The sequence below is a fragment of the Toxotes jaculatrix genome, chromosome 7 (assembly GCF_017976425.1).
Source record: "Toxotes jaculatrix isolate fToxJac2 chromosome 7, fToxJac2.pri, whole genome shotgun sequence".
Lineage (NCBI taxonomy): Eukaryota > Metazoa > Chordata > Actinopteri > Toxotidae > Toxotes > Toxotes jaculatrix.
The window spans coordinates 14,538,412-14,553,640 of NC_054400.1; the positions used below are offsets into that span (position 1 = coordinate 14,538,412).

A 15,229-nucleotide genomic window follows, 5' to 3' on the forward strand; every position below is an offset into this window, starting at 1 on the left:
AATAAACATTCACAAAACAAACGCTGTAACGACAGTATTTAGACATTAAATTACATGTTTTGCCTATTAACGTCGAAATGAGATCGACGCCTTAATAGGGTTGGTTGAAAATCGGAAACATTGCCGCCAGCACAATATTGTGTACTACACACACGTAACTACACACATTTTTTTTTTTTTAAATACACGTGCTATATATTTTTGACTAAATAATCACAGGTTATACTGTATAATTCATGGCGGTCTGTTCTAGCAACGTATGTTTGGTACCTTGATGTTTCACAGGTCTATTCTTCCATTCTGTGTGGAAGCTGACTTAAGTTGTGTAGTACAACTAATTTGTTTATTTGAAGTCAGTTTATTTAAAAGTAAAGGATTGATTCTGATGTGCGAGGTGTGCTTTAAAAGCACGCCTCGCCGTCGTCGTCATGATTAGTTGTAAACAAATCGTGCTCTTCTCATAAACTGTATAGGCTCTTCTTTAATACCGTGTCACGGGGTGCATAGATCAAACTCACCTCCTGCGCCTATGTTATTTACTGTGGTTATTTGACCCTCAGCTAGGTTTGTCAGGCTGTGTACCTTCGAAACGCACTACAAACCCAAACCAATATTACTTTGTATTGGTTTTATTGTTGACTGTAGCTTTAAAAATCAGGATCATACGAGACAGGGAGAATTTAGTTCCATTATATCATTTTTTTCTTAACGTTTGTTTCCTGAGAGGCTAAATTGTGGGCACAGTTTAAGACGATAATAGGTCACAGTGGCAGCAGCTGCCACTGGGTATGCTGTGGCTCTGTGTAGCCCTGCTGTCTACCACAGGCTAAAGAGTCAACTACCAAACGGCCATAGGCTAGTTAGCAAGTCAGGTGCTAAGTCAGCTAAGTTGCAGGCGGCAGCATTGTACCCTAAGGCTGTGGGTTAACGTTATAATGGTCGTAACGCAAACGCTAGTCCAAAGTCAAGTGAAGTAGCAGGTCGTTGTTTGGATCTTTTTTAATCAGCTAACTTGGGTTTAGCTAACGCGGAAGGCATCCACACAGAGTGATCAATGATTAGCTTGACGGATACAACACTCGGTTCATTTTAAAAGGCATTTCTTCCTGAGTTAAGGATGTCTAAACGCCTGCGAAACACTGAGGTCTGCGCTGATTGCAGTGTTCCAGGTAAGTAAACTCGGACCATCCCTGCAGGGTTTAGCTGTTAGCCATTATTTATCTACTGACGTCTGGTCCTTCAAGCTCAGTGAGCCAAAGCCGTGCACTTCTCTCTTCTGATTTAAAGCAGATTATCGATGCTGGCTCACGCTGCTTTCTTCTTTGCAGTAATTTAGGCATGCAGTTTACTGTTGTTTTGGCAGGGCAAGTTGTCACTGTTGTTGACAGGTCACTAACGTTATAGCTCCTGGGTTGAGGATGCAATTAGACCTGTAGCAGCTGTCATTTTTAACTGTTTCCATCCGGTGTTGTTTACCTTAAATGAGCAAACAGTAATTTTTCTTGTGTACCAATGTAAGGGCACACTTGTTTTTTGTGGGTTTGTCACAGGTAACTAACAGTTTGTATATTTTTGTTGCCTATTCGCCATTCAGACGTTTCCAGCAGATTTGAAATTTAATCTTCTATTATGAAATGTCATCCTAGAGCAGCAGGAAACTGCTCTGTAAGCCCTCTGCCATGTCTGAAGTACAACTAGGATGACTGCATCGTTCATAAAGAGGCAGTGGGTACTGTGGTCTGCTGTCATGGTGCTTTTTGTACACCACACTTGAATACTGCTAGTAAAAGAAAGGCCCGTCCCATGCTGAGAATGTGTGAGTGAACTACATACACTAACTGCACTGATGATGAATGCCTGTTTGAAAGGACTCTTAATGGTGTGGCTTTTTCTGCCACTGATGCCAACGTGAATTAGGGAATAAATAAGCCTGGTATTTAAGTGATTGATTGGTGAAAAGATACTGCAAAGAATTATTCTTACATCCTGAACCCAAATCTAAAGATTTTCATCAGATTGAACTGGTGTTCTACTGACTGTGGTATCTATGGTGATTGGCAGTAGATTTATGAGGCAGTGATATCTACAGATGAACCACTAGACTCAATATTGTGCCCATTAAAAGCCACCATTGCAATGCTGGCATCTTCAGATCAGAAAAACTTTATTAATCCCCGTAGGGAAATTCTTGTAACAGAGATTTGTTTGGTCAAAATATTATTAGGGACGAGAGAAAAACGGAATTAAGCTCTTACAATCAAATGTTTCTGTGAACACTGAACACTGAACACTGAAATAGCTGCATTGTATCTGAGGTACTTTCAGAGGTCCCGTTTATATAGAAATGACGTGATGTTTTTCAGCAGGCACAGGAAACAAAACAGGATGCTGAGTGAATTGACCGCATGCTTTCAATGCAGAAGATTTTTTTTTTTCTATGGTGACACCACAGTGTACTGTAAATGTGACATACTGTGAGAAAAGCTCATAAATTGTTTTCAGAAATGTATTTCTGTAGAGACGGTTAACCAATGTACTTAAAAAATCCTTGTACATTTCGGCATGTGTAGTGCACAATAACAAAAAAAACAATAACGTGTATGCCTTTACTCAAGTTTTAGAACTTTATTTCTCATCATGTCATTCAAACTAGTTAAACACCCCCAGGTCTCCACAGCAGCTGGCCTGGATTGCCCTTCCATACGACTGTCACCAGTTGTTGGGTGTGAATATTTTTAGAGTTTCAAAGATGTGGTATTAAATTTAGCAGCACTTGTTGATGAAAGGGTAAAAGAGGCATGTCAGCACTAACACTCAGTTCTTGGTGGAGAGTAAGTTAGGAGAAGACTCTGAAAACTGGAGACCATGTGCCAGAATATGACCAGCAACCCTTGCAGCTGTTCCTCCTACACCTCAGCTGCTGCTAAGACACTTACAGTCTTCACTGTCTGTCCTGTCAGAGTGCCAGCCACAGAATCTGCTTAACAGTTTATTGGCTATTGGCATGCCATATGAATTTACAGTACTCTTGATCTTGACATGTTTGCTGCCAGAAGAGTCTTGGTACAGACAGAAGACAACTCTGTGACATTTGTTTAAGATGAAGTATGTTAGATAGGTCAAGGTTAATTACACATACAGTATGTATTTTAGTTACACAGTATACTGTATCTTGTAAGTGCATTCACTTGCAAGCTTTTTTTTTTTTTTTGAAAGAGGAAACTGCTGCATTACACAACAATAAAGTTAAGGTGCTTCAGCCAGCCACTGTTAAACTTCACTTCCTTTTTTCACATTGCAGGGCTTTACCTAAACCTGGGTTCAAAAAGTCCTTAAATGCCTAGTACGGCTGCTTTCATTACTGTGTTACATCAGTGTTTGGCTTTTTACTTTCCTTTCAAATGTATGTATTTGATGTCAGTCTAACCTGTGTTGATCTAACCTGGATTTTGCAGTCTGTAATATTTATACCCTATTTTGTGTTAACTTTTTGTGTCACATTTAGATTAGGTAATACAGAGACAGTACTTGGTAGTATGTGTTAATTGTTGGTTGTGGCCTTATTCTTTATCTGGGATAATCTTGAACACGATAAATAGGAGATTATTTGGGTCTAATTTTATTGTTGAGAAAAAGGAGAAGTGAGATGTTCAGATCAGGATGTGAGTGAGTGATTTGAATAATGGTACTGAGTGTGACGAGAGGCGATGACTTGTGACAAGTTTCTTTTATCTCTCAGAACCTCGCTGGGCCTCTGTGAACAGAGGCGTGCTGATTTGTGATGAGTGCTGCAGTGTTCATCGAAGTCTGGGAAGACATAGCTCCCAAGTCCGCCACCTGACACACACACCATGGCCTCCTACACAACTACAGGTAATAACCTATGCACAGGAAAAATCTGGATTTATATTTCCCTTTGCTTCATATCTTTATAGTTTCAGCTGCGAAGTTGTTGTCAGAGGCTGAATTGTCTCCTGAAATGCCTTGAGGTCACGTAAATCCTTGCAATCTGTTTTACTGTAGTCCCCGTCTCTTTGCTCAAGATAAATTTGTTGACAATAGAAGTGCTTCAGATCCCACTGAGGTCTATTGATTTTGTCCAAATATAGAAAGTGTTTGTACAGGAGGGGAATTGTTAACAGCCAGTCAGCATTCTTCAAGCTCAATCGATGGGAGACATATAGGTTTCTTTTTGATTTTGCCTAGATGGTTCAGACGTTATACAGCAACGGTGCAAATTCAATATGGGAGCACTCCCTTCTGGACCCTGCATCTGTGATGAGTGGAAAACGCAAGGCCAACCCTCAGGACAAACTGCAGTGAGTCATCATTGTTTGAAAATAATAATAACAGAGCACTTTTTGTTGACTAGATGTAAATTTAATAAACAAAAATCTGATTGTTGAACTTCCAGTGTTAATATGTGCTGCTAACTCATTCATTCAGTCATCTCTTTTTTTTCTCTCTTTTTGAACCTCTATGTTTCACATTGCCCCGAAAGCCCAAACAAATCAGAGTTTATAAGAGCCAAATATCAAATGCTGGCATTTGTCCATCGCATGCCTTGCCGGGACGATGACAGCTCAACAGCCAAGGATTTAAGCAAGGTGAAGACAAATAGCTGCTCACAGTGATTAGGAGAAAACTCATTTTATTCAAAGCTACATTGTTAAATGTTATCAATTCATTGTAATAGGTGTGTTTTTTTTCCTAGCAACTTCACTCTAGTGTACGCACTGGGAATCTCGAGACTTGTTTGAGGTTGCTGTCCCTGGGAGCACAAGCTAACTTTTTTCACCCGGTAAGATTCACCTGCTCTATATAAACGCTTAATTTTCATCTGTGCTTTGGCTGCTTTTCTGTTTCATTTGAGGTCCTATGTCTGCTTCTCCATTAGGAAAAAGGAAACACTCCCTTGCATGTAGCTGCAAAGGCAGGGCAAGTATCTCAGGCTGAGCTATTAACTGTTTATGGGGCAGATCCTGGAGCCCTTGACAGCAACGGCAAAACTCCCATTGACTATGCAAGGTAAGCTATTTTAATTATACCTTTATAATTCAAACACAAGATAGCAGGGGCCCAATTTGGGAAATTTCAACCTTCTGAAATGTTTTTTTTAACATGCACCTTTGTAGGGAAGCTGGCCACCATGACCTGGCAGATAGACTGGTGGAGATTCAGTATGAACTAACTGATCGACTGGCGTTCTACCTGTGTGGAAGGAAACCAGGTATGGAGTGAGACAGATCTGCAGTTGAAATGAATATGTGGGTAAAAGGAAATGGGTCAAATGGTTAATTCTGTGTGATTGTTTTGCCTAATTGGAGAGAAAGGTAGTTTTGTTATGTTACCTGAAACCTGATGTGGCACCCCGGCAGATAAAAACAACCACTAATGGTATTTAATTTGCCCTGTGAATCCTGACTATGGACTATGCTTAATAAAAAGCTTTTACATTTCCTTTTAAGTGTCGACAATGATTCTGGCAGTCACCCAGAACTTTCTTGTTTCTCCTTTCAGATCATAAAAACGGCCAGCACTTCATTGTTCCACAAATGGCCGACAGGTAAGAGAGCATAAGCTCTAAGTCATCACGATGTGAGTCAATATTAAGTGATTTGTTTATGAGTTAACGTCCCCGAGTGACTGGGTTTGACTTGAATTGAGCCAGCAGAGTTAGTGCAGTGAAGCAGTTGTTTATGGTTGTATTTTTGCTCTGAGGCCTGTTCTGACACGCTGTTGAGCTCCCTGCAGCATCTGTTATCTGAGTTGGAGGGAACAGACCCAGTGGAAGTAGCTGACATACTCAAAAAGCTCTGTGATTACTGCAAATTATTCATCCGACAACTCTAAACCTTCAACTCTGTTTGCAAACAAGTCTGTTGTGACAGAGCAACCACTGTTCGTCCTGAACTGAAATGTTATATTTGATCTCTTTCATTGCTCTCACATGATGGATAAGGAATATGTAAGTAATCATTAGAATGAAGTGTGCATCATGTTGACCTAACATTTCAGCAGCATATATTTATAAGAGCTTTCTCTTTGTAGCAGTTTAGACTTATCTGAACTGGCCAAAGCAGCAAAGAAGAAACTACAGTCTGTAAGTATGCTTGCAGAGCTCAATTTTACAATTTCACTGTACAGAGCTTTCTTCCCTTCTCTGACTGATGTCTGACTGAGTGCAATTCCCTAATTTTAATGCAGCTCAGTAATCATTTATTCGAGGAGCTGGCCATGGATGTGTATGATGAGGTGGACAGACGAGAGACCGATGCAGGTAAAAGTACAGTTTTTATTGTACTGTCTTGTATCCAGAGAGCAATTTTGTAGTGCTGGCTGCTTATTCCGATGATTTTAAAATGTCTGAACTTGACACCACTGACTTCATTCTTTTTCTGTTTCTTACAGTGTGGTTGGCCACGCAGAATCACAGCACCCTGGTGACGGAGACAACGGTGGTGCCTTTCCTCCCAGTGAATCCAGAGTATTCATCAACACGAAACCAGGCAAGTCAGCTTTACAGAACTCCCATGTTTTATTGTTCCTCTTTGTAAATATTCATTTTGACCTTAGATTGGACTTGTTTTTGTTTTGTTTTTTATGGTTTTTGGTTTTAATAATTAGGGACGACAGAAGCTTGCAAGATTTAACGCACATGAATTTGCAACTCTTGTGATTGACATACTAAGTGATGCTAAGCGCAGACAACAAGGGAATACAGTAGCCAGCCCCAAAGGTCAGTGTCTAATTGTTACTTCATTCCAAGATAATGCTGACTCTGGACAATTTTTTTGCTTGAAAGTGTAGCACAGATGTAAGTATGCCACTCTGTGTCCCTTCATTGCAGACAATGTTGAACTCATCCTGAAGAGTGTGGCTGTCAGGCATTGTAGTGATAGCCAGGACAATGACCAGCCAGACTATGACAGTGTGGCATCTGATGAGGATACAGATCAAGAGCTCCCCTCGAGCAAAGGAGATAGGACCAAGGTATCGTAGCATCACTTTGACAAATTAAATCCCTCACAGACACCGTCTCCCTCTCTCCTCCTCTCTCTCTCTGTCTCTAGGCAACTTCACTGTTTTGTTTTTAACCTCACAGAGTCTGGATTCAGACCTCTCAGACGGCCCTATTACTATGCAAGAATACTTGGAGGTGAAAAACGCGCTCTCTGCCTCCGAAGCCAAGATCCAGCAGCTCATGAAAGCCAACAACAACCTGAGTGATGAGCTGAGGCTGATGCAGAAAAAGGTATCCACCGAGCTCCACCAATAAGATCACTAACACCGGGGGCCAGCCTGAGGGGGGGCCACAGCGGTCAGCAGAGCTCTTCTCCAGCCCAGTGTGATTGCGCTCTGGTGTGGAGGGCCGACCTGTGGGTTGTAATGAGGGCCGAGCTATCTGAATAGGGATACTCTGTTGCAAGTTGAGGCTGCTGTGAGACCCTGCTGGTCCACCCTCTGTTTTGGCCAGCATGTTCAATTTCAAAGCTTGAATGTAAACTGGAGATTTTTATTTTTTATTTTTATTTCGTTTGGTTTGTTTTGTGGATTTGAGAAGAAAAAAGGCACCCTCTCTCCAGTTAATAACAAACACAGTTTAGTCACCTTTTTCTGTGTTATATAAATAATAGTTAAAGCTATTCTGTCTAATGTTACTAACAAGCATGTTTTGAGAGCATGACATAATTGACTGTTTTTTAATCCCTTCACGGTACATAGTGACTAACTGAAGTTGTATGTGTGTGTGCCTTGCTTCATCACATATACTGTGTTTACTGCGTAGAACAATGTTTTTAGATGATTTCCAGCTGTTGTTTTCGTACATGTGGATTTATGATTTGACGTGTTTTCCAAATGGTCACGTTTGATAGAAATTTCATAGAAAACCAACTCCTCAGCTGATACAAACCTGGACTACTGTTATCCTGTTACAACAAACTTCTGATTTATATGATATATTTATATATTATATATTTTTGGCCACAGATGTTCTAAGCATGTTATGGCTGCGTATTTTGTTAAAACAAACCTCTGACCTTGAGGTTACCTTTTTGTTTTCTTTTGTTAAAATTGCTTTAATTTGGCTGTTTGAAAGGAGGATGGAGATAATTTGTCTCTCATTTTTTGGGGGGTGACTCTCTTGGTTGCACTCGAGGTCATTCTCTCTCTCTCTCTCCCCTGCAGTAGACACACAGCCCTGTAGCATACATTGTCTTAACCTATAATCGAACGGATTCTCAACAGACGCCACATTCAGATACAGATGTGGTGGTGAAAACATGCACGACATGCGGCTTGTCGTGACATATTGTAGTCGTCCTTACAAACGATCCAAATGATGCCGTTCTGCATCTTAAAAGTTTCACCTCCCCACTTTTACTGCCCAGTACACAGGATCACCCATTTTCTCTGCATCGAATGCACGTAGTTGCATTGATTAAGGCCAGTTTATCTTTCGACAAAATCTTTTCGATTTTGTTCATTCTTGAATGCCTCTCAATCTGTCTGGACTATAGCTACACCTTTGACCTAAACTGCACCTGTGTTGCTTACCTGTGCAACAATCTTTTGCTTGCTTATATCACTTGCTTTGCTTTTTTTTTTTAGATGTTAGGTGGTTCAGATGAGACCATGTTTATATGAATTTGTCTCTATTACAGCTAGTAACTTATTAATGTTGTCATCAAGAAAATTGGAATCTGTTGCACTAACAATCACAAGGATGAACAACTTTGTGGATTGTAGCATACGTTTATTGTTATATGATAATGTACAGGGTTACATTTTCCCAAGAGCACCCTCAGCTAATTCTTGATCAAATATTTTTCTCAAGCTTAAGCAAGCATGCTTTTAGTACAAAGCCATTAGACATGAATTTCTCTTAAATTCATTGATATTGAAGTAGCTTTGGGTTTTCCATCAGAAACTTTTGGTTCTCTGGCTCCCTTTTTTTGTGAGCTACAAAAAGAACTTCCTGTATTATGAGAATATCAAGAAATATATGTATATACACAGTAGGGTCCAAAGGTCTGAAACCACTTGTCTCAGACTTTTGAACCCCACTGTATATAAAAGGATAGGTTTTTAAAATGTGTAGTATGGTATTCATAAAAGTGTGTTTTATTTCTGCCAGATTAAAACCTTGGCAGAATTAAGTGACTGTAACAGACGGACAGTAGCACGCTGCCAAAGGATAATATAAATATTTAGAGGAACAATGGGAGGAAAGCTGAAATGTTATGCTGTAAAGACAGAATGGATCAGGACAGGGAACAAAGCTTGCTTTGCTGAGAGCACCTCTTAGTGTATTGCTGACCGTCTCTTCCAGCTGCAATCTCTGCAAAGCGAGAACACCTCTCTCAGGCGGCAGGTCACAACCAATATCTATCAGATCCCCAGCGGTTCAGACTACCCTGACCCCTCCAGTCCCTCAGCCCTGAAACGCCGGCAGTCTGCGCGGGCCAGTCGGCCCATGTCTATGTATGAGACCGGCTCAGGTCTGAAGCCTTATCTCCCTAAAGGGGAAACTCCCTACCCAGAGGAGGGTGTCCCCACCCTGCAACCCTTCCCACATCATGTAAGTAAGACCTGTTCCCTGCTCTCCTTTGCCATTTCCTCTCCACTGCCCTGTTTCCATGACTTTCCCTCATGTTTTCACCCTGTTTGCAAACCTTTCTCTCTGCCTTTCTTTTTTTTTCTTTATATTTTTCTTTACTCATTTGCCACTGGGTAGTTTTCTGCTGCATCAGAGCCAAGTCAATCAAAAAGCACAAGGCCATGCATTTCGATACAGCCAGTCACAGTCTATCTTGTCCAGTTTTGAAACATATACAAGACAATTATATGCATATAATCTGTTGTTTACTGGAGTGCTGCTTGTTTGTTAGACAAAACCTAGTTGTACAAGCAAGGGGATGCTGTCATTCTGATAAACGTTGAAGGTTTGTACTGTGTTTTATGTTGATGAAGCATTAAAACTACCATACAAATACTCTGTGTTTTTGTAATGCATGATAAATTCACACACTCACGTTACCTTCTCATCTGTCTAAATCCTCTCTTTGATTCAGATAATATGATTAAGAAGTGAAGTTTGAGGCTATGAATCATAGTTTTCTGGTACTTTGTTCTTGATTAACTTCCAGGCTCTTCAGTCATATTTTTTCCAGGACACTGTGCTCGGGGAGTAAATGTAGGTGGATGATCTGTAAAAACAACTAAGCTCTTTTAAGTTGTCTGCATAGCTTTGATTAATCTCAAAATTTAACACTTCTAAAATAATTGAATGTTCTAATCCTGAACTTAATGGTCATGGTCATTGCACAGATGTAGTTTTCCATCAGCTCCATTCTCAATATGCAGTATCTGATTAAGACTCAACCAGCTTGAAGAGACTTGTGGGGACATCTAATCTCATCATCTCATCTCACTTTTTAGTTTGTATTAAAGTTTCTTTTTTTTTTTATTTAAGAAACGTGTCCTTAAAATGTGATTTGAACCCTGTCTTTAGACGGAAAGGGGCGCTTTTGTGACCACCTCTTCATCCCTCCCCTCATTTCCATCCACCCTGTCTTGGTCGAAGGACGAAAGTGCTCAAAAGGTTAAGTACACCCTCACTCGGTCCACAACCCGTTGGACACGGCAAATCCACTTGGAGCCCTTTACCATTTCTACCTCTTCCTCCTCCCTCACCTTCCTCTGTCCTCCATATGTTGCCCCTTATCTGCCCTGCTGCATGAGCCAACCCTCCACCGGCTGCCCTCACCACCAGACATCTCCCTTCATCAGCATCATCCTCAATGCGGCTAAACAAGTGGAATTGTGTGGTTTTGTAAAGGCAAAAACCTCTGCCTAACCGCTGAACATTGAGCAGAAAGTTGCGCTTGCGATGCAGCATCTGCCAATTTTAACGCTTTCCTTCTTTTCTCCAGAAACCTTTGTAGCAGATGATGTTGTAAAAAAAAAGTTTGATTGTACAATGTTTGTTAGAGGTGTTTGTTTCATTTTTATTTAACTACCACCTGTGTGTAAAAAGAAGGGAAATTTGAATTAGATGGTTAAGGATCTATTTTATCCTTCTTTTTTCAAATGCTCTTAAAAAGAGAAGTCCTTTTTAGTCCCTCTCTAACAAATGCTTGGGCCTTTTGCACAGTGAGCTTCCAAAAGCATGCTCTCAACACTGGTGAGCCAGGAGTTGTTTACAGTCTAAAAAGATTTATCATCTCTTGAGACAGAACAAAGAGTTCTCTAAACGTGTATGAACTAATCGCTTTCCCCGAGGCATCCTTATGCATACCATGTTGCATTTTGAGCTGCACACAAGTGTTTTCGATTCTTTGCCACGGATTGGAAGGTGACAAACATGTTGTACATTCGGCCTGTGTGGTGTGAGTGTACTTGTTTGTTTCTGCTTCCTGTTTATAGCTTTTTTTTTATCGCTTTCAGTCTGATAGAGATTCTGTATAAAGTTAAGTTGCAATGAACTTCTCAGATCACAGTGATCCCTATCTGATGGGAAGATAAGACACTTAATTGTTGTGCTGTGTGTGATTAGGTTTTATATATGAACTCACCTGAACCCTGACATCCCATCCTCAAAAAATAACCCTGTGGGGTTTATGTCTCTTTAATTTGGAGTATGAGTAAAGCTTGTGTGTCATGGTTCTGATGTAATGTTTGTAGCCATGTGTTGCTGATTATTAGTCTTTTTGTTTGACTGTTTTGTTATTTGTCATCCACAAGTCGCTCCCACACTTCAGGAGTTCAAAAGTTTTCATATACACAAATGAACATATTGTCACATTAGATGAAGATCAGATACATTTCAAGAAAGTTAGCAAAAGTGATCATACGTTATACTGACCCTGAGTAAACTATCTCAGCTCTGCATAATTTGTTTTACTAATCCTATAATGAATGCTGTAAATTTATGATGTGCTCTTGCTTCACAGCTTTAATGGCTTGTTTCAGTCACCTGCATCACTTTTACGTTTGTCACACTGTTTGATCTTTGCACAACAAACAGAAAGGGGTACATATGTTTTTGTTCTTAGCCTATGAACTTGACATGGAGCTTTACAACTGTGATTTCACCACAGCTGTTTTTGATTTATATATCATCAGTCATGTGGGGCGTCTTGCATCTCGTATGAGACACATTATCAGTTCTTTTTTTTTCTTCTCTCTTCCTTCTAGGCCTCGAAGTTAGAGAAGCAAAGCAGCATGCCAGAAAGCGACTATGACAACACTTTCTATGACTCTGAGATGGATGATTCAGGGTAAGAGTGAGTTTGTACTAGTTGATGAGTGAAAGATAAGGTGTGTTTTCTGTGTCCTAAATGCTCTTTAAAGGGGGTTTGAAGTAAAATGATGTGTTTTGTCTTACAGTAAACACAAAAAGCCAGGATTTTGGCAGCAGATATAATTCCTTGTGATTTTAACCCAGCAGTCTGAGCAGGAGAGGGAGGCTGAGGAACAGCGGCTGGCTGGGGGAGGGCAGCTCTATCCCAGAGCTGGATGATCTGGAGATGGAGTCAGACCCCACACTTCCCAGCACAGAGGACGTCATCCGCAAAACCGAGCAGATCACCAAGAATATTCAGGAGCTCCTGCGAGCTGCTCAGGACAACAAACATGACAGGTCAGAATCTGAAAAGGATCTTTGTTTTTTCTCTATCAGTTTAGGATCTGTTTTTTTGCTTTCATTTCCTTCCTTCCATTTTAAACCCTAAGTTCCTCTTACATGTATCATTATTCTGTCGTGTTGTTGCGTTTACCTTCATTTCCCCTTTTTTTTTCTGTAATCTTCACTCTTCCCCCTCGTTCTACTTCCACTCTGCTCTTATGATGTTGTTTTGGTGTCGCGGTGTCCCCCTCCCTCGCTCCTGAGAGCAGACCATGTGAGCGTGAAGGTGTGCGTCGACTCAGGCACAGCCTGGGATGTTTCAGCACTCTGGTACCCTGGGCTGAGAAGGCCCCCCCTCCCCTTCAGCCGCTCAGCCTCCGGTCCCCTGACCCCACCTCCTGGTACTCTGGCTTCTGTCCCTGCCTCCCAGGCACAGTTTCATTTTCCTCTCCCTCACACAGTTTCTGCTTCATCCTTTTACCTCTCGCACCCGCTAACAAGCTATCTCTTTTTCTTTGGTGTGCTACAAAATGTTTGAATTTGTTCATTTTAAAACTTGAATTGATTTTCTTTCTTTAAGCACTGACTCTGAATTGGCTTCAGTTAGTTGATGAATAGTTAAAGGTTGCATTTACAGAGTGACTTGCTTTTGATAGATATTGCCAATTTAATGTAACACATTTTTCGGGTTGATGTTGGTGCTACTGTGTAGCCGTAATTTTTAAATACAAAATTGTACTTACATGGCTAAAAATGTGTACAGAATTGTCTGTCCAAAAGCATGGTTTTTTGTTGATGTTAACCTGAAATCAAAGAAGGTAATGCATGGTGTGTTTTAAACATGATACACTACCTTACTCTGTAACCTGGCTTGCATGTAATAGCTTTTGGTGAATTGATATTTTAGCAATAATTGTTCCGTAATTTTGAGATTTGTATGAATGTGACATCAGTATGTTGAACTCATCTCTTCTCCTCACAGCTTCATACCCTGCTCAGAAAGAATACATGTGGCTGTAACAGAAATGGCTGCCCTCTTTCCTAAGGTATGGAAACAACCTCATAGATATTTTGCCTGGAGAGAATGGATCGGTCAGCTAGTTTGTCATTTTAAAGGCAAGCACATTTTCAGCTGTGCCAATTACTGGCATATTATTTTACTTGGTTCTTTATTTTAACCTTCCTCTGTAGAGGCCTCGCTCAGAGACTGTGAGAGGCTCTTTGCGCTTGCTGACCTCCAGCGCGTACAGGCTTCAGAGCGAGTGCAGGAAGGCGGTGCCGTCGGAGGGCTGCCCAGGACCGGACATGCAGCTGGTCACTCAGCAGGTCATCCAATGTGCTTATGACATTGCCAAGGCTGCCAAGCAGCTTGTCACCATCACCACAAAGGAGAATACCAACTAACAGCACTTACAGGGCTGCAAAGGCGTTAGCATCTCAGTTATGTTTCGTATATTTTTTAAATCATTTTGTTTGTTTTTTTTGTATTTGTGGTATATGCATGCATTTGCTTTTGTTTTTTATTTATGTATAAGTTGACAATATTTAAAGCCAACTCTGGACAAAATCTGAGTGTCAAGGGGAAAAAAAAATCAGCAGCTTTACTTAGGGATACCCAGCTGTTGTAATAGCACAATTTCTCTTGAGGTAAAGACAACGTGCAGCAGCTAGCAGGCCAGGGAAATATAATGGTTTCTAGATTACTCTTTAAAAAACCTGAGTAAAACTCGCTCTTACTTACAAATAATCAGTCTGTAATGTAAATAACTTTCATTGAGAGAAGGATTTAAGCACAGTACAGTAAACCTAGATAATGACACAAGTATACGTTATCAGTCCAAAGCCAGGCACAGATGCTGAAAAGCCATAAATGAGTCGTGAATGAGTCACTGAATGCTATTGTAAGCAATCTTGTAGCTAAAGGAGCTTCCTCCCATTAATTGCACTGTGCAAGCATCATCATACTGTAAAGTTTAATCTTCAAAAACAAACTGACCGTTTAGTTAACTTCCATTAAATGTTGGGAACTTTTATTCACACTTTGTAACTCTGCAATGCTAATGTCTGTTTGCTAATTGATATGGTTTGTCCCCCTGTCCCAGTGTAATCCAGTCTGCAGTGCACTTATTGCAGCTATTAATGTGTGCCCATTTGCCAAGGCAGTGAATGCAAATAACACTTGTTCGGGGGGTAAGTTATATTCTTCACCAGCACCAAGATGATGTAGTATTAAGTTCTAATGATTTGGTGTGTTTCTAACAGGCTCCACACTGCACTGTATTCTCCTGTCTTGTGTGCCATTGCAGTGTTGACCATGTTACATGATATTTAGAGCTAAGAGCCATACTGTACGTACGTCCATGTGTTTTGTGCTGTGTTCCGTTGCTGCTAGTTTTGTATTCAATGTGCAACATGTGGGATAGAACTGCAGACATCTTCTGTATTATTGTGCAACCCAGCGTTCATCCTCACCAAGTGTTTCAGAGTTCATTGTCAGTTTGAAATCTGATCAAGGTAATGTAAGTGAATGCAGCTGTTAAGTTGCACTTCGGAGAAATAATTATTTTCTAAATAAACTTAATTTATAACTATAGCCTG

The 15,229-nt window shown here is 40.6% G+C and overlaps 1 protein-coding gene across 12 annotated transcripts; it reads left to right on the forward strand.

Moving 5' to 3' along the window:
- Window positions 1-697: 697 nt before the first annotated feature.
- On the forward strand, window positions 698-15,224 carry git2a (G protein-coupled receptor kinase interacting ArfGAP 2a). 12 transcript variants are annotated; one of them, XM_041041450.1, is made up of 21 exons: window positions 786-1,169; window positions 3,740-3,873; window positions 4,207-4,319; window positions 4,502-4,607; window positions 4,715-4,801; window positions 4,898-5,028; window positions 5,136-5,230; window positions 5,521-5,566; window positions 5,963-5,968; window positions 6,052-6,103; window positions 6,208-6,280; window positions 6,412-6,509; window positions 6,628-6,739; window positions 6,851-6,993; window positions 7,106-7,255; window positions 9,335-9,583; window positions 10,517-10,606; window positions 12,202-12,284; window positions 12,455-12,646; window positions 13,614-13,677; window positions 13,823-15,224. In XM_041041450.1, the coding sequence occupies exons 1-21, from the start codon at window positions 1,118-1,120 to the stop codon at window positions 14,033-14,035; spliced, it is 2,289 nt and encodes a 762-aa protein (XP_040897384.1). In that variant the 5' UTR covers window positions 786-1,117; the 3' UTR covers window positions 14,036-15,224. The 12 variants fall into 12 exon arrangements, with proteins under 12 accessions (XP_040897373.1, XP_040897377.1, XP_040897375.1 ...); XM_041041444.1 differs by lacking the exon at window positions 9,335-9,583 and having other exon boundaries at window positions 707-1,169; window positions 12,452-12,646; XM_041041445.1 differs by lacking the exon at window positions 9,335-9,583 and having other exon boundaries at window positions 708-1,169.
- Window positions 15,225-15,229: the final 5 nt, after the last annotated feature.

Coding starts and splice junctions, on each gene's coding strand:
- git2a (XM_041041450.1), top strand. CDS start 1,118: ATGTCTAAACGCCTGCGAAACACTGAGGTCTGCGCTGATTGCAGTGTT. Junction 6,281..6,411: donor CAGACGAGAGACCGATGCAG/GTAAAAGTACAG, acceptor TGTTTCTTACAG/TGTGGTTGGCCACGCAGAAT. Junction 12,647..13,613: donor CAGGACAACAAACATGACAG/GTCAGAATCTGA, acceptor TTCTCCTCACAG/CTTCATACCCTGCTCAGAAA.